Raw genomic sequence first — 20427 nt, 5'->3', positions numbered from 1 at the left:
TCAAAAACTTCTTATGAAACATGGTGCTTATAACTGTTTTCTTTTCATTTTTAACTTTGAAATCAACTGTGCATACTATTTTCTACATAAGTGTTGTGATATTTTTCTCTTACCTGTTTGTTGTTGAACAAGGTGAAGTCAATGAGTTTTTCTTCAAATGGCACAAGGGAGATCATCTTGAAAGTCATGTAGTTGTAGTTATTGAAGTCATGCTGAGATAGAATTCAATCAAAATCATAATAATTGTTAGGTTTCTTTCTTCATAGGTTGAAAGACAGATTGCTTACACAATGCCCTCAGCATTTACGCTCAAAGCGCTCAGGGACAACTTGAAGTAAGTACCTTACAATTTCTTCAACACCTATATTTTACTGGCATTCAACTTTTCGACTTTTAGTACTTGAAACTGTTAAGGGAACGCTCAGGGTCAAATGAAAAGGGGTAGTAATGTGCTTTGATACAATGTTTGAAAGTGCCTTATCAATTTTTTTTTTTTTATCCGAAAAGAAAATGCTCAAAAGCTGGCTCTGTGAGATAATGATTTATTGAGTTGTCTCTTACCTCAACCGTTGCTGGAATACTTCTCATAACATTCTCAATGCGTATTCCAAAAGAGCCATCCTCGTAATATCCAGGCTCTGCCAAATAATACAAACAATGATTATATTGATTTAACATTTAGAAAGAGTTTAAAAAGTTGTTCAAGTTTAGATGTACCATAAGCACGAACCACATGCATGGTTGAATCATTTGGGAATAGTAACTGAGGATTGTGTTCTTGTCACAACGTTTTGTCAAAGTTTGTTGAATTTGTTGAATCTAAATTCAAAGAAAGTTAGATTGCTCCCTTGCATTCAACCAATGCTATACTTTACCCAAAATCCAAATTGACAAAAGATTTGTAATATGTAAAACAAAGAAAGCTGCTATTTAGCATATTATAATTAATTTTTTTGTTGGGGTTGGGGGTATTTCAACCATAAATTTTGATTTTTTTTTTCCTTAGTATAATTGCAAATTCTAGTGTTTCTAAATTATTTTTCAAATTGAATAAGTTCGTTTTCAGATCGATGTTTTAATAAATTTGTTGAGAAAACTATTTATTTGTGGGGAGTTTAAACCTTAGTGCCAAGTAGTTTCACAAGAAGAAATTCTGAATATTGTAGTTTTATAATTTATAATTTTAAAAATTTTGACCTGTCACTCTGAACCCACACAAAGTCACAACCCTATCTTTATTTTAAGTTTGACTTGATGGTACAGTGTCTTATCCCCACATGAGATTATTGGGAGGGGTTACCCACATAAATTATTATCACATAAAAGCTATTCAACTGGCAATCTTGAAAATGTCAAAAGTTTAACATTTTAAACTTTGTCTGGGTTTCATGGTGACAGGTCAGAATTGACAAACAAAATGCAAAACCATCAATCGTCGATTATTTGAGCATGTTTAAGATGTTTAAGCATGTGGTAGCGAGCAAAGCAATATTTCAAACAATGCATGGTGTTAGGTTAATGAATGAAGTGCAAGAATGACTGCAATGTATGACGTGTAAGAAATGATCATAGAAAATTCTATGATTAAAAAATTCTAGTTTGCGAAATTACAGAAATTACCAAGTAAAGTACAGTTAGTCATGCTATCAATAGAGTGTTAGTTGTGCTCTAAACAAACCTGAATCATGCTGTCTCACATTATTTTAAGAAAAAAACAGAATTCTTATTTATGTTTTCCAGATTTTGTGGAGTTCAAAAACATATACAAAGATTTTTGTTAATGATAATGTCGTTTTTAAACATAATACATGTCTTTCAGAATGATTGGTACCCTTTTCTATATATCATTTTTGAATTTATTTTGATTTTTTTTTCTTTCTTAGATTTAACTCAATTTCCTACCATTGGGGATTCAAGAGTTCATAACTGGTGTTCATGAAGGTAAGAAACACATCCCACAACTTGCCTTCTACTTAAGCAAACAAATCATTGCTTTTGGCATTTGGGATGAGTTTATTTATCATGCCCGATAGGTTGCAGAGGGTGTCCCCCAAATATTGAGAAAGTACCCCCTAAAATCTTCTAACACGACGAAGACACAGTAGGGGTACACCATGCCACATATCAAACACCAAATGGGAGACTAGCTTAACCTACCTGTTGAGTGTGCTGCCGGCCATCTACTTTATATGACATTGATGTTAGAGATCTTGTTTATCTCACACACTTCTGTGTCCTACCTTGGAGGAAGGATTTTTCTGTTCCTCCCTCAAGCCATAAGACTCATCCCATGATCTTTCATTGGCTAACAAATATCATAAAGTAAACATTCAAACAAAGAAAAGAACAGCACAAAACTTTATTGTTCTATTTTAATTTTATTAATGCGTGTAATCCTCGTTCTGTGTTTTTATTATGTCTGATGGTTTGTACAACTGAAGCATGTTAAAATAACTTGAAAAAAACCTCAAGCTTTAGAATGTTGTATTCTTGAAAGGTTGAAATTCATCAGTTTCAGTGAATCTCGTCGTGTGTGGTAAATATTGGCAGTTTAGTTCTTGGTTCTACAAACTTCAAGAGAGGGCCATAGATTGGTTGTTGTGCTAATTCATTGGCAAATATCAAGAAAATAACAATTATAAAAATCACGTGTGAAAGTCTCAGCTGAATAAAGTGTCTATACTTGTTGAGTATACAGCAACAAAAACTGTTTTAGAGAGGTGACAGTGACCAACTGATCTCCGGCCTCGGTATTCGTGAACAGAAACCAACCCTCAGAAACCTGAGATGTCATCATGAAGGGATAACTTCTTAGATTCAAATGTTTAAATTGATTTCTAAGAACGGAGGCAAATCAGACAAACTAATTTCACTGGTTGCTTTATACTGTGTTTATAAGTAAGCTTTTAGATAGAAACTGTTTTCCCCCGGGGTCATTACTATTATGTATGACCCTACCTTTAAATGAGTGAATTTGAAGCAGGATTTTGGTGTGGGATATGTATATGTATTTCATAGCTGTTGATCAATCAAAAACAAGGGTTCTTGCTGACTGGATAACAATCATGATTGTTGAACTTGTAAAATTGTGATTTTTGCAAACATAAATGCCCGATACTTTCCACAGTAAAATGACATCATGTTTTGTCAAGTTGATTTCCAATGTATTGATAATGGTATTGATCCATATTGACAATGTATTGATGATCATTGACATTGATGTTGGTGATAATTGATTGATTTAGGACTGAATTGAAATGACTGTATTATTATGACACATGTACCCTCAGAAATATTGATGATAGTCAAGTATAAGTACAATAACCAAGGTCTTGAACTCCACTCTTGAAGGGGCAGAGGCAATTGTCCTGTGGTAAGGAACTGAGGAAAAGTGGATTTGTATTCCAAAGGGCACCACAGCAAAAGCTCTGAGCACCATAGCCCTATATAGGGCGCTTTCTCTGCACACAGATACATTGTAGTATAATACGAAAGTGTAAGGCCGCCAGGGCTAGGAGCACCACTGCAATAGACCCTTCCCATGAAATATGTAAATTGCACATAGCGCGTGCGCACTAAAGTTTTGGTTGGCAAAATGAGGGAACATCGCGCTGTTTTGTACACGGCTAGTGGGTGCGTGATGCAGACGCGATTGCGCGTCTGCTTAGTGCACAACTCAATGGTGTTTGCCAACCAACAGGGTCTGTACGCATGCGTGAATGTAATTAGCATATTTCATGGGAAGGGTCCATTGCTGTGGGTGCTGTGCATTAGTTTACTGTAATCATATCCTCTGATTGAGATCAACAAGTAACATTGTATGTAACAAAGGCAAAGTTGTCAGTATTTTTTATTGTGAATTGTATATTTTACACTGTAAAGTTCTGAAGTACTAAAAATTGTTCTCTCGTTGCTCTAAATGCCTTGTTATTTGATTTTCTCAACAAATTTGTTCACACTTTTGCCTATCAGACTGTGACCCTTTCATATCTTTGAGTAGACAAGTGATAGTGATGTCGTGAGTAATACAGACCACACTCAGAGTTTCATTATTGATCTTGTCAAATGTTTCCAAGGGTATTTTTGGAGAAAGCAGTATTTGAACATTTATAAATGGGTCATTACATTGAACACCCTAATGTTCAAACTTAATGAACACGTGTGTTGTAATGTTAAGGCCATCACTATCCCCCTACTACTCTTAAAAATATATTTTTTTACATAATTTGAGACATTCTTAGCTCTAGTTTGTTTGTTTGTATCCATTCTTAATAATAATAATAATAATTCTTATAGATTGAACGCCCTGGTAACATCAACAGCTTGATCGAGGAACGCTTTATGGGAGTATCTAACAAAGGTAAACTCTTTGGGGATATAAATGTTGTTTAAATTTGTTGTGTTGGCTTACCGTTGGATTGGATGAAGTTTGAACGGAAAGATGACAGTGCTACAAATATTCATTGCAAAAAAGCAGAGGGAAAAAAAAACACACAAAGAGATAAATTGAAAGTGCGATATATTATTTGTATTGAACAACCCGGCTTGATGATAACTGTTGACTGTTCGTGACCTGCTAATAGATAGAAGAAGTTAACAGAACTTACCTTTAAGTTTGGGTCAAAGACAAATTTACTTGGGCATTTCTAGTTATGATCTGTGTTTCTAGTCTAGAAATGCGGAGCTTTACCTACTTCTATTGCTGTATCAAGCAAAAACTGCAATAGATACTGAATCAAGGCCTCAAAGAAATTTGTGATTTTTTCAAATTCATTATAAATTTTGCAAGCATGCTAAATCACAAGTGCTCTAAAAACTAAGCATTTGCAGTAGCATTCGCAGTGTGAGATGATTCAAGAATGGAGAGCACTTGTTAAATGTTTAAGAGCATGAGTTGCAGATGCGTTTCAGTCTCGAGCCATACATACCATCTGATATAAAGACGTCTAAACGTATACTCTGTAATCTGTCATGAATATTTATAGGATCTGATGTGGATATTAGGTGATAAGAAAATAATAGGACCAAGATTGTCAATTTATGAATCCTTTCAATGCAATTTGAAAAGATCAAAAATAGAACCCTGGTGGTGTTAACTGATTCATAAAGCTCCTTGAACTTGAACCTTGTTACCTTTGACCTGTTAAGTTTGTATGATAGGATGGAAAAGATGAAGTGTACAATGAGGGATGCATGATGGATTACAGTCATGAGCCAAGATGCTAAGGTTAACCAGAAAGTGAATTCAATAATTGTAGCTTGCAAGCCCGAGGAAACCTGTAGGGTGCTAAATGCTATGTAAGCCAGAAACACTGAGGGTAACCCCTACTCTTCCCTAATACTTACAGACTACCCATAGCAGTGAATGCATTGCAACATTAGGTGTAAAAGGATTGCAAGAGAAACTGTACATGCTTTAGGATAGCCACAGCACTGCATTACACTACACTCTCAAGCCATACATACCATTTGATTCACAAACATTTAAACGTAAACTTTGTTCTCCCGGGTAGTTGGCAACATTTATGGGATCTGATGTGAAAATCAGTTGATAATTAAAATAAAAGAAACAAAAATCTACACTTGATTGTGAAGCTTTTCAGATGACACACCTTAGAGTTGAACCTTGAACTGTGAACTTTGTCCTGTCAAGTTATAGTGGAAGTTTGTAATACGTATAGTAGATGTGTATTGCTACGAAGAGGCTCTTTTTCGAAGAACGTCTCCATCGTGGGTGTTGGCCGACTCTGTAGGTACCATGTTTCTCATTGGTTGGCTTTTTACTGGCAGGTAGCTTCCTCTAAGGTCAAAGGTGAATATGTTTCAACAAGGAATATCCACTTTTTGGGGTGATTCAATCATTTTATGTAAATCAGATTGTAAAGTAGTGGGTTGTTTGCCCTCTAATGCTCATGGATGATTTACCACACAATATTAGCATCTTGACTCAAGACTTATTTATTAGTAACATTTTTGCTCAACTAAAATAAGTGGACTGCGTCACTTATCCACCAAGCTGTGAAATAAAAAGTATGAAAATCCCAGTATGAAGAAATGTGAATGATGGATGTTACGGTTAAAAGCATCATGCATTTTGGAGGTTAGTGGTTGCTCCCAGACAGGCATAGGGAGGGGGCAGAAGGTGGGATGGGGTTCAACATACCATCAGATTGAAACATATTTGTCTGTAATGGTTTCTCTCCTTGCCTAACTCCAATCCTGATCCTGGCTGGACCTACATTAATAAACTTTATTAGTAGCGGGGAACACCTGGAGTTTCAGCACTTGATGCTATGATGAATATTAGAGGGGATATATAGCTTTACTAATTTATTGATTGTTGACACAAGGAATTGCATCTAGATCAAACAAATAACTACCTAAGGCTGATATAACTTTCTTTGAGTAGCGGTTTGCTACCCTGGGCAGCAAGCTTTACGATACCTCAGTGTCCACTAGTAGGGATGTACTGACAAATATCGCTGACTGGCTCCTCATAGTGACTAGCTAGCTACAAACTTTTGAGCACTTGTATGGCGCTTGTATGATTCTTAGTACACTTGTTATATGATACTGAGTATACTTGTTAAAATGCAAGTCCCATTTTAAATGAATTATGATTTTACTTTTGTCACAAGATCAACTTGAGAAGAATTGATTGGACAATGAAGTTGCCCTTTTTGCGAGATACTATTTTTTTTTCCCGCATGTACTTGAGCGCATGCGCATGTGGATCAACCACAGGCCAATTTAAAGTGTGTCATATTACCACATAAAGTGAATATACCAGGGGTAATGAGTGAGCAAGGCATGCTGGAAAAATGTTGGGGGAAATGGTTTGGAGAGATCGTTCACCACTGGGAACGAGGTTGAATGAAAAGGTATTGTTCCACTCCATCTGTTGAATGCCACCTTTGGATGCTCGTTAGCATGATTATAGTCACTAAACATACCTGGGCAAATCATAGTAAATGTAGTGTCATATTATGAATCAGATACCCTGTTGGTCGTTACATTCTGACATCTTGGACGGTTGAAGTTTACGGCACAAATTGTTATCTGCCAACTGCATCCCCTAGCAAGGATGGGTCTATAAACTAACTTTCTTAACTTAAGAACATCTCACTCCATGGTTTGTCCCATACATAATGAAACATATACAAAGTAAATATTGACAACATCTTCTTCGTATTTATGATCTGAAAATGAAAGCATGCGGACCTACTAAAAACGATTTGGACAAACAACAAAACAGGTTAGTATGCATTGATAAAAACAGATCATCAGAATTTTGTCCATGACTCTGTTTAATTCTTTAAACATTTAAAAACAGTTTTTCTGTGTTGTATATTCACATTGTGGTTGAACACAGCTCCTGATTAACTCAAAACGGTACAAAATCTACAAAAAACCCTAACCATAGGGTTAGGTGATATATCATTGCCCTGTCCCAAATACCTTGCTGCTACCCATTCTTACCACAATTTGGTTCAAGTAACATTGAAACTGACATTTTAAGAGGGCTTTCTAATGCATTTGAATGATAACGTACAATGCCTCATCCAGTCAAGTGCTAAATTTTGATCTCGAAAAACCTGAGTAAATGATGCTTTATCTGACAAGGGATGTAAACAACAGCAACCAAAAAATTGTAAATTTTTCCTTATTCCTTGATGACATTCTGTTCCACTTTATAGAAGACTTGTCCAGAGTATTCAATTGAATACTCACTCCCTGAGATCCCAATGATCAGAATCAGCAACTGCAATGGAACTTTTTTGCTCAAAATTTCCAGCTGTCAAACAATCACCGTATCATCAACGCGACAAACTGCACTTTTTAGTGTGTGCACAAGTACAACTTGTAATTGCGCGCATATAGTGAAATTTGATACCTTTGTTTGGGAGTTCAGGTATTTTTTGCTTCTAGTTTTAGCGAGTGTGGAGTGATGCTCCCCAAGATGACATTTGAATCTGTTATACATTGAAACCATGAATTCTACATACCTTCATGGACATTGAGGTAATGCCCAATACCATGTCCTGTACCGTGGTTATAGTCCAATCCTCCTTGCCACAAATTGCCTCTTGCGTATACTTCAATATCCCGGCCTGATTATTTATAAAAAATATCAATGGTCACAATAATGTAGTTTTAATTTCATCAATGATGAAAAAAGTCTCTTAGTTGTAGGAATGACTTCCATTTATCTCCAGGACCACATGTCACCTTTGTACTTTACTTGCAAACTTGAGAAATAACACAACTCCCCTGTACAAACAGGACCATGTGGTACTGGAGTACATGCTTGACATCTCCCTTTTTTTCTCTGGATTATTTTGTTCATTCCTGATTTCAGACATTCAACATTTTCATGTGTAAAATGAGGATTATGAGAGACTCAATAGGCTTACTACCATTGATTATTATTGCATATTGGGATTATTCCTGATATTCTAGCATAACATGGCTGATTATCGGCCGTGGATATGTCCAAGTGTTCGCTCATGGGAGACTTTGGGACACTAGGCAGCAGACTTACCGGGTAAACTTACATTGTTCACATAGTTCTGAGCATGCGCACATTACCGATAACAATGGATATTACCTAGTAATGTTGCTGCCACCAAGCATCTTAAAAGTCCCCCATTCGTGGTGAAAACATTCTATGTTTTCTCAAAAGAGAAAACAAAACAAAGTCCTGATAATCTTGATATTGAGAACGAGGAACTTACCATAAATGCCATCTCTGAACACAGCCATAACCAAGTCAATGCTCCCCAGTAGAACTCTAGTATATGCTTCCTAAAGAGAGATATTAAAAAAAGCTCATTAGGGTACAATATCCTAAGTGCACTACGGGTCTTCCATTCTCCTTTAGTTTGATAGATTTAGTCCAGTACTGCAATGCTAACTTAGCCAAACAATGCAGAGTTTGTTGTTTGATTTCAAGTGGATCCTCACCAATATGGCTTATAATTACTCTTTGGATAGAGTATGATAAGCAAGCAGTAGTCTGCATGGATTTCAGGTAGTTGCCAGAGATGGGATAATTCATAGTCTATCCAGTCATGGTTGTGGTGGTTCAATTTTGTCAAGTAAGAGTTTTTGTACCAGTTTCACACTAAGATGTATAGTGTATGATAACTCTCATTATGGGAGAGTCACAGTATTCCAGACTCCTTCCCTCCTTATCTGTTTCTGGTTGATATTGCAAGAACCTTGTCCACATGATGTGAACATTACTTGTTTCAACCCTTAAGTCAAGTACATTACAAAGGCTTGTGAATATAATTTGTAGAAGTTGTTCAGTTGGAAGAAATGCTAACTGGGGCTGTTATGTGAAGTGTTTGTGAGTCACTCACCCTCTGGAAATCGGTTGGAGTACCAAAATGAAAGGTCCTGGTGATGTCACATGTACCTTGCCTGAAATTATGGAAAGTGGAAACAGTTGCTTAATAGGCTTGAAGAATAGTTTTACTTTGTTACCAAAATGTTGTTGCTTTAGCATTCTATTCACATATCCAGCAAAACATTTGAGATTCAATTTACTTACAAGTACTGGCCTCCAGAATCCAACAGGAAAGTACTGCCTTTTGTTATGGCAACATCGGTTTCTGGTGTAGATCTATTAAACAAATATATAAATGTATTGATTTTGAGATCTAGAATGGATTACATAATCCACTGTCGTGACCTATCCCTGCAAGGAGGAAAAAAATGGTACTAGCTTAAGACAACCGAACACTATACCACTGTAAAGTATGAAAGTGGTAACTTCACCTTTAAAACACAATTCTGTACTTTTATCAACTCCTTGGAGCAGTGAAGCAGTTATGGCAATGAGTTACAAAGACAAATCAAAGGGAATCAGAAAAAGGTACTTACGTGTAGTGAATGATGGCACCATGTGGTCCAAACCCAGCAATGGTCCCAAAACTTAATCCTCGGTTGTCCTCAAACGCACTATTCAATTTAGGCAAAGAAAATTAAAAATCAATCAAACAAAATATAGATAAGGTGGGTAAATCACTCAAGTAAATTATTAGAGTTACTAAAAAAGTAAAAAAGTAATGTGTACTTACGCTCTAAACTCAATAGCTTTCTGCATAACAATCTGCTCACTGATCACACTTTTGTCTCCTACCATTGGATCCTGCAAATTAATTTATATCATAAAAGGTTGAATTTAGAAATGGCTGTTTTTAATTGCTATGCTTAATCTGAAAGTCTAGACACGAAGGCAGTGTTGTAAGATGAAATTGTACGTTATAAGTATTAGAAGATTCAGTGAGGATTGTTATTGTTTCTACTGAAGAGGGATTTGCACTGAATTGGTTGCCACATAAGTTGAAATTTTCATCTGTCATCACTTCATTGTGTTTTCAATATTTGCAAATAGTCTATAAAAGTCTGATCATTTACTTGATTACAAATTCTCTAAATAAAACATGTTTATCATCTTACCTCTAAACCGTCAATGGTTTTTTGCATCCAAGCCCCAAGATTACACAATGCGACGGAATCCATGGCCTATTCAGAAAATGTTGTAAAATATCAAAGAAGGTTCAGAGTTTGTTTGTTGTAACGATTCCTGAAACAATTTCAAAGACTTATATAATATAAAACTTGTCATATCCTACATTTACATGAGATTCTTGTCTTTTAATTATCTACTATAATGTGTTTAAAGTATGGTTAGCCACATTTTCAAACAGTAAGGAAATGGCTTAACTTGGTCTCACTAAAGAGCTTCCTATATTGCAAAGGCTTCCTGTCTTTTAACTTTAACCTGATAAGTTTGAAATAGATGGTAACGAGCAACAGAGAGCTGTTGGTAGTACACCACATTGTGAAAACAACTCCCTTTGTATATAGTACAACATAGCTTTTGAGAAAGAAGTAATTTCTAACTCAAATATTTGGATCTGAGAAAGACTTCAGGCTTGAAGCCTTTCTCAGGCATCTGAGAGCACACAAATTTGTGCAACAATGGTTTTATTTATTTCGTTATTTACTTGTGACTTTGATGACCAATTAAGCCCAATTTCACCGATTTGTTATTTTAGCATACATTGGGATACATCAAGTGAGAATACTGGTCTTTGAAAATTACCAAATGTGTCCATTGTCTTCAACATTACCTACCTATACAAAGTGTTTCCGTACTCAGATCAGTTTAAGAAATGCCTTGGCTAGGAATTACATGAGCTTCCTCTATTACAAAAACTTAAAAGTTTCTGTTGTTAAACTATGACTTCTAAGAAGTATAGAGTATGGTTATCCATTTACTCAAACCAGTAACAAAATGCCTTAATTTGATCTTACATGAGCTTCTTCCATGCCTAGAGCCTCTGTTTCACTCTTTACTGCTTTCATGAGAAGAAGTGGAGAAGCTGTTACATAACGCTTATCCTAAAACAACAAAATAATCACAAAAATCATTTAATTCAGTTTGGTTATTATGGCGCTTTTTTGGAGATGGGGTATAGGGAGAAATGTGGTACTTATCAAATCATAAGGTAGTCTATAGTAAATTGTTTTGAACTATAAATGGGATTTAAAATTCATGAAACGCTTTAGCAAAACACAGTATGGCTATTTTTTCTAGAAATCTCAATTTACTTAGCTACATGTAGAGTGGTAGGAGAGGGGGAGGGGTCCTCAATATATTCCTCTCATTGAAACTTACCCCAACAACATCGTAGATAGCATAACTTGCAGCATCACTAACCAGCATCTTGCCACTTATTGCAGCACTCATGTTTGCCAGGTCAGTGAAAAACATGTCATAGTCTTTGATGATGACACAAGCTGTTGATGAAATTAAATACTGGGAAAATAAGTTTTTTCCCCCAGACAATGACAATTGCATAACCACCAAAAGAAGGCTGGGCCTCTGCCTGCCTAAAAATCTTGCACCCCACCCCCCCCCCCCCCCAATATGACCAAATGCACAAATGCAGTGTTTGATACACTATAGCCCCAACCAAGACTTAACACCAAGCTTGTCCCCTCCAAATAGCCTCCCCCCCAAAAAAAAAAAAAAAAAAAAACCATAACAAATGTGTCTTTGCCCCTTGTTCATTTTTTAAGGAAACTGTTTTATTTATACACACTAAGGTCTTTTAACAATCACAAGCTTTTGTCACTGAAGTTTTTGATGCTGATATGTAATAACTCCAGTGTGGTAGTCAGAGTAACTCTGTAGTAGAGTCTTGATTTGGTTGTACTTACGTGATGATGTACAGGCGTTTGAACCAGAATCAAAATTGAGATGGGTTTTGACTTCATCTGGTACTCTCTTTGTTGATGTGCTGTCATAGAGATACAGACTGCAAGAGGCCAAACATCAGAAAAAGTAGATTTTATATTTCTATCTAAGAAGCCTACCTAAAAGCAGGATTGTTATACTGCTTTCTTTTCACTGGATATGTACATGTATACATGAATTGTTTTGTTTACATTGTCATCTGCCTTGAACATCTCCTTAGATTGATTTGTTGCATTACAATGCATTGTTATAATTAGTATTTTATTATTATTAATCAATGAAATATTCTTGAAAATAACTTGAACTTGAACCAAGATGTCATAGGAACTTACATTTGTTCTGTCATGGTTACAATGGCGTATGAGACAATCATTGGATTGTATGGGATATCATCACCACGGATGTTAAACAACCCTGAAAAAAAAAAAAATGAAAAAGATAAACAGTTGTTAGGTTACTTCATTAGAAGAAAGTTTTGCCAATCTAGATTATTTAATACCACTCAGTGCTTCACTTTGGGGTTAAGTTATTTTTGGATCATCTTGATATATGTTTATAAGTAACTACCTGAGCTATAGATTAGATTTCATTTGATTTACAAGAATTGAATTCTATTTTTCATATAGATTTCATGCTTATACTAGATTGGTAATTAAGAGAAGTGGATGAGATTATTAACCAGACTATTTGAAGAGAAGATTTGAGAGAAGATCAGCTCAAATCATACTGAAGTGGATAAACCTGTGCCCAATTTCAGACAGCTGCTTATCAAGCGCAAAGAATTATGCTTACCTGAATAAGGTTACCATCCAAAACACAATATCACATGTACAACCTGTAACTGGTCTCTTGCTTATTATTGCTTAGCATAAAATTGCTGCCTTCGTCTTTGTCTTTGCACCACTTCCAAAATGTCCAATTAGACTTTAAGATTTTCCAATGGAAGTGGCATTAGCAAAATATAAATGGCCTTTACCTCCCAAAGATCTGGATATCATACACAAGGAAAGCCTGCAGTGACTATGACACTGAATGGAGGCTGAAGGGACTTGAGAAGAGAGCGCAGCTAAACGCCTCTGTGTCGGGCAACGGCCCCTATCTACTACAAGAAAATGTTAATAAAATACAATCTTACATGCGATTTCATCAAGCTTGTTGATAACCAATCCGTCAACAGTCTCTGCTGTCATATCTTGGAGTTGTTTGCGAACACTGTCCTGCCCTGGGGCACCATCAATGATCTTCTGCTGCCAAGTCTCACCTGGCGAAAAAAATCCCAAACAAAACAAATATTGTCATTAAAAGTCTCATACACAAATTTCCTGGTTCGTACTTACTCTCATGTGTTAGGAGAAGCAGTTAATGGTTAGGTATATACTCGATACACAGGTCACAGCAACCAGCTTGGTTTGGTTTATCAATACATATCCTCAATCATATTTGTAGAGCTTGGTGCAAATCAGCAAGTACTGATTTTAATTTGTTACCGTAACAAGAACTTGTATTCACCACCGCTCAGGTCCCCTGTTACTCAGCTTGGTTCAAATGGCTTTCACTTGAACATGTAGTGTGTAATTTAAAAACAAGTTTGATTTCAATATGTTCTATTTTTTCTTCTTCTTTTCTGTAGTATCATACCTGTGTATTTGGCTGCATCTAAGACAGTGATGACAGTTTCTGAATTGTATGATGGCTGGTCATCCCAGATTTCATCAACAAGGTTTGTACTGATGGATGTCATGTTGATCATCTTAGATGGTGATTGTTCCTTGAGGGCCGCCTCATAGGCCTGAAAGTCACCTGAAGAGGGTGCAAGAAAAGGTAGGTCACTTTAAATGTCTTTGCTTTATCACCCAGCTTCTCAGCTGTGAGTACTAATTGTTAAACCAAAAAGGCATTAAAGCTGCTTTAGGAGCCAGCCTCATTGACCCCTGACCACAATCAGAGATGAAGATTTTTTTTTTCCAGAGGGTGGGAAACCGGAGGACACAGAAAATAACCCTTAGGGAGTGGAGCAATGCACATCTCTATAGTCACATATGTCCCCAACCTAGAATCGAACCAAGGCCACAGTTGTAAGAGGCAAGCATGTATCAAGCTCATTTGAAGCTGAAGATAATACTAAAAGCAACACACTGCCTATGTTCCTGTAGTTGTTAATGGATACATTACCTTAGACAAAATTATATGACTGAAAGAGAAGGCAGATCCAGCATTGTAGAAACTTTATTAATAAGAGATGTTAAATTTGCATCGGGGATATTTTTTTTTTAATCTTTTTTTACCCATACACCGATGTGTGTTAGCATTGTACACTCGGTAATTTCCCGAGTCCTGTGAAAAAATATCACAGGCATGTTACTCGGGTGGGATTCGAACTCACGACCCTTGCAGTTCTAGAGAAGTGTCTTACCAACTAGAAGGTGAAACTGTTTGCAGTATCTCATCTTTTGTTGTCCAAGTAAATACATTTCCCCCAAATGAGGATGGAAACAGTCTGGCACTTTAAGTATGGGATTAGGTGCACATAAATGTTGTTCCATGGAACCTGTTATTGGAAATCCCATTCTCAATCAGAAAATAAAAATAACATAAAGTTCATTGTATGAAGTTCCTCTGAGGCCAGATTCAATTGCAGTTAGCTTTAGGGCGACAAATCCACGTTTTGAACTGTCAAAGATAAATATCAAATCAATAATAGATGTCAAATCAATAGTTTACTTTTGTATTTGTCTGCATTCAGTACTTACTGACTGACATCAGTGCAGGGTCAAATCCTACTACATCTCCATCTGCAAGTGTTGTTGCTAAATATGCGCTTGCTGACGGGTCAGTAGATCCACCACCTGCAAACAATTAGGTAAAAACTTTAACTGGAAAAAATGTTCACACTGAAACAGGTTTTAAAACATTGGATGTAGTACAACTGAATTGAATGTAAACGTTAATGTACCTGAGGTGTTGTTACTCCTGAATAGTTGCTCAATTTGGGACCTTTGTTACCTTCATTGGGATAAATGTCCCAATCGGGGGTAAAAATCTAACCTTATTGGAACCAATTTGGGACAACAACTCAGATGATAAATACATGTGGACACCTTTTAGATTTTGTTGTTTTGTTAAAGTTTCATCACAAATATAAATATTCCAAAATTCTTTACTAGCTCCAATAATAACCAATTTAAAGCAATTTCAAACTTCCACTTAACGCCCAAGTCCACCAAACCTGGATTTGGGTAATAAATAAGGCAGAGGCAAACCTGGGGATGCTACTTTGATAATTAAACAAACTATCAGTAATTAAGAAAAGCCAGTTACCGATCTTCATAAGATCCCAGTTGCAGTCCATTTCTTTCTCAGCTTGGAGGAAATATCGTCCATCTGTCCACAGTTTAGCCTCGGTCATGGTCACTACGGCAAGACCTAAAATACAAAATAGTGTAAAATCAACATCGTTAGAATATTTTGGGCCAAACTTTGCTATTTTCAAGTATTAAAGTCCTATTCTGAAATGGTTTATAATTCAGATAAAATGCTTTTTTTGCACTGTTTGTTTTAGGTGTAAACAGACAAATTAACCCAAACCCAATATTCCCAATAGTGTCATATGAATGTGTTTATAACCATATATCTCGAAATGGCTTGATGTAAACTGTAACTGTTGAGCTGCTTGATTTTGTCATCCTTTTAAACAATAGAAACAAAATGACACAGGAAGAGAAAGAAGATGGTTCCCTATGAACTATATTTATGAATTGTCATAGTTGGCAGGGAATATGATAAAATGGTCGTATATCTTTCAGTATCGAAGTTAGTTGTCAAGCCTGGCCCCTCCCCCACTCATGAAAACAATCTGATTTAAAGTTATTTCTTTTTGTCTAAAACTTTAAACATTAGGGTCTATATTCGTGTCTTGACTTTTTTCTGAGAGGAGACAAATATGTATAAGGATAACGAAAGAAAACTTGTAATTATTTAAATATAGGAAACATCTTTTGAAAAAAAATACAAAAAGCAAACCTCAAACAATATAGAAAAGAAAGCAAAGTGTTTAGAAATGACTACTCTTAGTTGGAGGTTCTTGATTATCTCACCTGCCGAGCCCTTCAAACCGCAGATAAACGCTCGTCTCATGTCACGTGCAGCCACGTACTCACTCTAAAATAAACCAACCAGATACATTGGGACCTATTACGATTATACAGGTTATGTTAAAGGCAGTGGACACTATTGGTAATTACTCAAAATAATTTTTAGCATAAAACCTTTCTTGGTGAAGAGTAATAGGGAGAGGTTGATAGCATAAAACATTGTGAGAAACGGCTCCCTCTGAAGTGCCATAGTTTTCGAGAAATAAGGTATTTTCCACGAATTTGATTTCGATACCTCAGATTTAGAACTTGAGGTCTCGAAATCAACCATCTAAACGCACACAACTTCGTGTGACAAGGGTGTTTTTTTCTTTCATTATTATCTCGCAAGTTCGATGACCGATTGAGCTCAAATTTTCACAGGTTTGTTGTTTTATGCATATGTTGAGATACACCAACTGTAAGGCTAGTCTTTGACAATTACCAATAGTGTCCACTGCCTTTAAAGCATTTTTTGTGTATAACCTTTTACTATTTTGACCCGAATTCATTAAAACCAACAAGGTTAGCGTTTATTTATTTGGCATATCCAACCATAGTTGCGTCAACTAAACACGGAGCTTAATGGGATATACGTTTGAATAATGGCCACTCTAATTGAACTAAGTGGCAATGAAAAATTTGTTCTAAAAGTACATCAGCTTTCGATAGAATGAAGCATTTTTAGAATCATTTCACTTTGAAGTAATTTAGTTATGGAAAAAGATATCAGTTCGTGTGCCAAAAATCTGAATCTTGGAAACGTTACTAGATGAGATACATTTCTCATATTGTGTATTTCAGTTACGAATATTCTTCCTCTATGGATAAAGGGTAAACCTCTCCGGACCTAAAGCGATATCTCTAAAAAACTCTTACACGTTCTGAAAATGTTCACAAGGTACATGATAATAAGGATTACAACCGGCTTAACAAATAAAGATACCTTGCCTTTAAACAGAACCATTAATTTTATTTAAGGAAAATTACTTCTCTTAAACGTACGATCTCTGATCCAATGTTCCGCTGTACTTACCCCATGTGCGTCTTCTGATGGGATGATATAAGCAGCAATGTTATTGTCAGTCATTTTATTGCGAAGAGCAGAAAGCCTGGCTGAAGTATCGGTGACCGTAGGGGGATAAAACTATAAAGTCAAAGCAATAAGAACTATATCGATTAAAATCGTTAGGTTTGTGGGGTTCATTTTGATATTCATTTTGTGCCGAGAGTTGTTTTGTTTAGCTTTACTTTTATTTAACACTTTTAGTTAACACTTTACATGAAATAACGCTATTTTTGTACTACACGTTTGTTAAATTTTGACTTTTTAGTACTTCGAATTCTGCATGAATACTTCCAAATGAAGTTACTTGTTGAGTTTGTAATGTTGTGTCCTTGCAGGGTGTGAACCTGCTACGAATTATGCGACTCTATATAAAAAAAACACGTTTTCCTTTGTTTTGTCAATGCATTCTATTCCATTTTCAAAGCCGTATTACTGAGTCGCGACAACAACGTTACGTAGTAAACCTACGGTGCGAAAGTAGTGAAGTCGTGTAACTCATAATTAGACTTTTGTAACTATTGGTTGTTGGATGTTCTGATTGATCCAAAATAAGCGAAGACTTTCCCTCTTATTCATGTTTTACAAAGTACAATAATCTATGCAGGTCTGATGTTACTAAAGCCGGCCTCAGATAGACCTCTCGTCAACAATGACAGTCGGCGACAGAATTTTCAGGATCACGCTGCGCCTGAGCTAAGACCATCGGGAACTTTTCAGTTGGCGATTATTTACGACCTGAGCGTAACTGCGATGATTTTAAGACAATCTGAAAGAGTCGCCGCTCGAAAAAAACAACAATGAACAGTCGCAAGAGTAGAACAATTTTAACTTGTACGACGTGCCCCGACGGTCGGGAAACAATCGCAGGCATACGATTTCTCAGTTGTTGTGACCTGAGCTATTGTCTGCGCGTTCCCGACGGTTTGTTGCGGGCACAAGAAAATCGTTGGTCGACCTGAGGCCGGCTTGCAACAAAGGCGATTGCCCCCATGCCCGTTGCCTTGGTGCCCTCTAATTGCTCCTGGAATTTACAATTTCCTCATTGTAGTGTGCCCTTTACCGATGAGAAAATGCCTTGGTGCCCTTTGCCCTTTTAAAAACGAAGCATCAGGCCTGTCTGATGTGTACAACATAAATAAAGACTTAAAAAAAAGTATAATGACTGAAAATTTAAAAGGCCATGCGTTATTTATTTTGCTTTATACTTACCGGTGGATCTATTGCACAATTTCGCACATCCTCCGACATCGCCTGGCGCTTCCTGCGATCGTGTACACAACACTCCGGGCAGCATGGCTTATCAGCTAGCTTATCATCCCTAAGCGAAGCAATGGGATCGGCAGTTACATCCAACAATCCTTAAAACGAGAGAGTACAACAACACAGTGAACTGTAACTCTAAATTCTGCACGGGGTCTTTAAGGTCAGGGATTACGTTTGGATCACTCTTAAAATTAATAACAACAAAATTGTTGGTTATAAATAAGAAGGTACACAGCAGCTTTCGATAGTATAACGCATTTTGAGAAGCATTTCAATTCAAAGTGGATGTGTTTATAATAGTAATAATATGGATTTATATAACGCGCACTCCAGAAAACCGATCAAGGCGCCTACACAAAATGAAAACATTATACAACAGTAAATCAAGATAAAACATAGTTTAACTTCTGCAGAAAGATATCAGTGTTTATGCCTCCAAATTTTGAATCTGAGAAGCGGACAGTCGGTCTCTCTATTATTCGACGATATCTGATAAAGGTGACCACGTTATATGAAATGTTCACAATCCATGTTAATTTTATTGTATTCATCAATAGGCCCTAATGATTAAAACAACCGAACGGTCAAATCCAATGGTATAACTTGCTTTGATATGCTGTCCTTGACACTTTAGTGCACTCGGAAAACTCGTTTTTTAGTAATGAGTTAATTTATGTCAAGGCGCGGTGCATACCGTGCATCAGCTGTTTTGTAGATTTTGGTGCATACCCCGGACCTGGGTCTTGAAAACACATTGGGAAAAGATTCCATTCAACCGTTCCCACGCAGGAATTTTTGTCACAGAATCTGGATCAACAATTTCTTCTTATTCTGATTACAAGTTCTATTAGTAAGAGTTATTTCCAGGAGACGCCCGTGAACATCTAAGTATTCCCCCTTAAATGAACTCGTCCAACCCTGGGGCATGTTTAGATTCCAGTAAACCTGTGAGGAGTTTAAACCTCCAAAGGGAAAATCATGGGTGCGCCATTCTCAACGTCTGTGTACTTTCTGTGGAATGTAAAACAATATTCCAAACCACGGTGCTTTCGTTGCCTTTTCGCACGCGTGTAAAGCAATATTTGATTTCGAAAAAAGCACTTTCAAAACAGAAACTCTTTTGGGGAATTTGAAGCAAGTTGTTTTTACATGAGATTTAAATCAAAGGAAGTCGGCCCCACACCAAATCATTTAACGACCAATGTGAGTATTTACCTGCTACTATCTATGAGAATGTCTACCAGGACAGTATTTACCTGGTACATAGACAAAGAGTATAAAGGACAGAGATCTACTATATTGCCTGGTACTATTTCACCACAGGAGATAATGTCTACCACGACTACCCTCTTTTTTCCGCGGAAACACCTTTTCCTTTAAAATAATCACTGCTTCAATACACTGCGTAATAATAAATTCGTGAGGGGACCAACAACGGTTGATTTTAGTGTACGGTGTACACGCCCCTTACCGTTAATTTGTTCACTAATCTATAAACAATAACAACTTACCTGCCGTGAGCATAAAGCCAAACACCAACAAAATTCGCAACATTTTAAAAGTCTTTCTACCCGATTTGTGAATCAAAATCAATGTCTTCGAAGAGAAACTGCAGAGTTGCTGTAAAACACTGCCTTCTGTGTGCCCTTGTTATGAGCACTGGTGGCTTAGTATAAGACCTCCCACTATTT

General features: G+C 36.6%; 1 protein-coding gene across 4 annotated transcripts in view; it reads right to left on the bottom strand.

The window, feature by feature from the left end:
- The window catches only part of LOC139946727 (xaa-Pro aminopeptidase 1-like), a 22738-nt gene extending 2311 nt beyond the window's left edge, over positions 1-20427 (bottom strand). The window contains exons 1-22 of one of the 4 annotated variants that reach the window (XM_071944386.1): positions 20248-20427; positions 18683-18831; positions 17441-17551; positions 16369-16432; positions 15593-15697; positions 15025-15120; positions 13913-14074; positions 13410-13535; positions 12607-12688; positions 12238-12335; positions 11693-11814; positions 11329-11415; positions 10468-10533; positions 10086-10156; positions 9889-9966; positions 9557-9628; positions 9366-9426; positions 8736-8805; positions 8007-8111; positions 4929-4988; positions 562-638; positions 114-212 (exon numbers count right to left, since the gene is read on the bottom strand). In XM_071944386.1, coding sequence (XP_071800487.1) covers positions 114-212; positions 562-638; positions 4929-4988; positions 8007-8111; positions 8736-8805; positions 9366-9426; positions 9557-9628; positions 9889-9966; positions 10086-10156; positions 10468-10533; positions 11329-11415; positions 11693-11814; positions 12238-12335; positions 12607-12688; positions 13410-13535; positions 13913-14074; positions 15025-15120; positions 15593-15697; positions 16369-16432; positions 17441-17551; positions 18683-18831; positions 20248-20290 — 2004 coding nt within the window. In that variant the 5' untranslated portion in view covers positions 20291-20427. Of the gene's footprint in view, positions 1-113; positions 213-561; positions 639-4411; positions 4451-4928; positions 4989-5466; positions 5533-6163; positions 6236-8006; positions 8112-8735; positions 8806-9365; positions 9427-9556; positions 9629-9888; positions 9967-10085; positions 10157-10467; positions 10534-11328; positions 11416-11692; positions 11815-12237; positions 12336-12606; positions 12689-13409; positions 13536-13912; positions 14075-15024; positions 15121-15592; positions 15698-16368; positions 16433-17440; positions 17552-18682; positions 18832-20247 lie in introns of all 4 variants that reach the window. The other 3 variants (XM_071944384.1, XM_071944385.1, XM_071944387.1) reach the window with 3 other exon arrangements.

Source organism: Asterias amurensis, chromosome 14, assembly GCF_032118995.1.
Source record: "Asterias amurensis chromosome 14, ASM3211899v1".
NCBI lineage: Eukaryota > Metazoa > Echinodermata > Asteroidea > Forcipulatida > Asteriidae > Asterias > Asterias amurensis.
The sequence above is the reverse complement of the archived record's forward strand: the minus strand, read 5'-3'. Positions and strand labels throughout refer to the sequence as shown.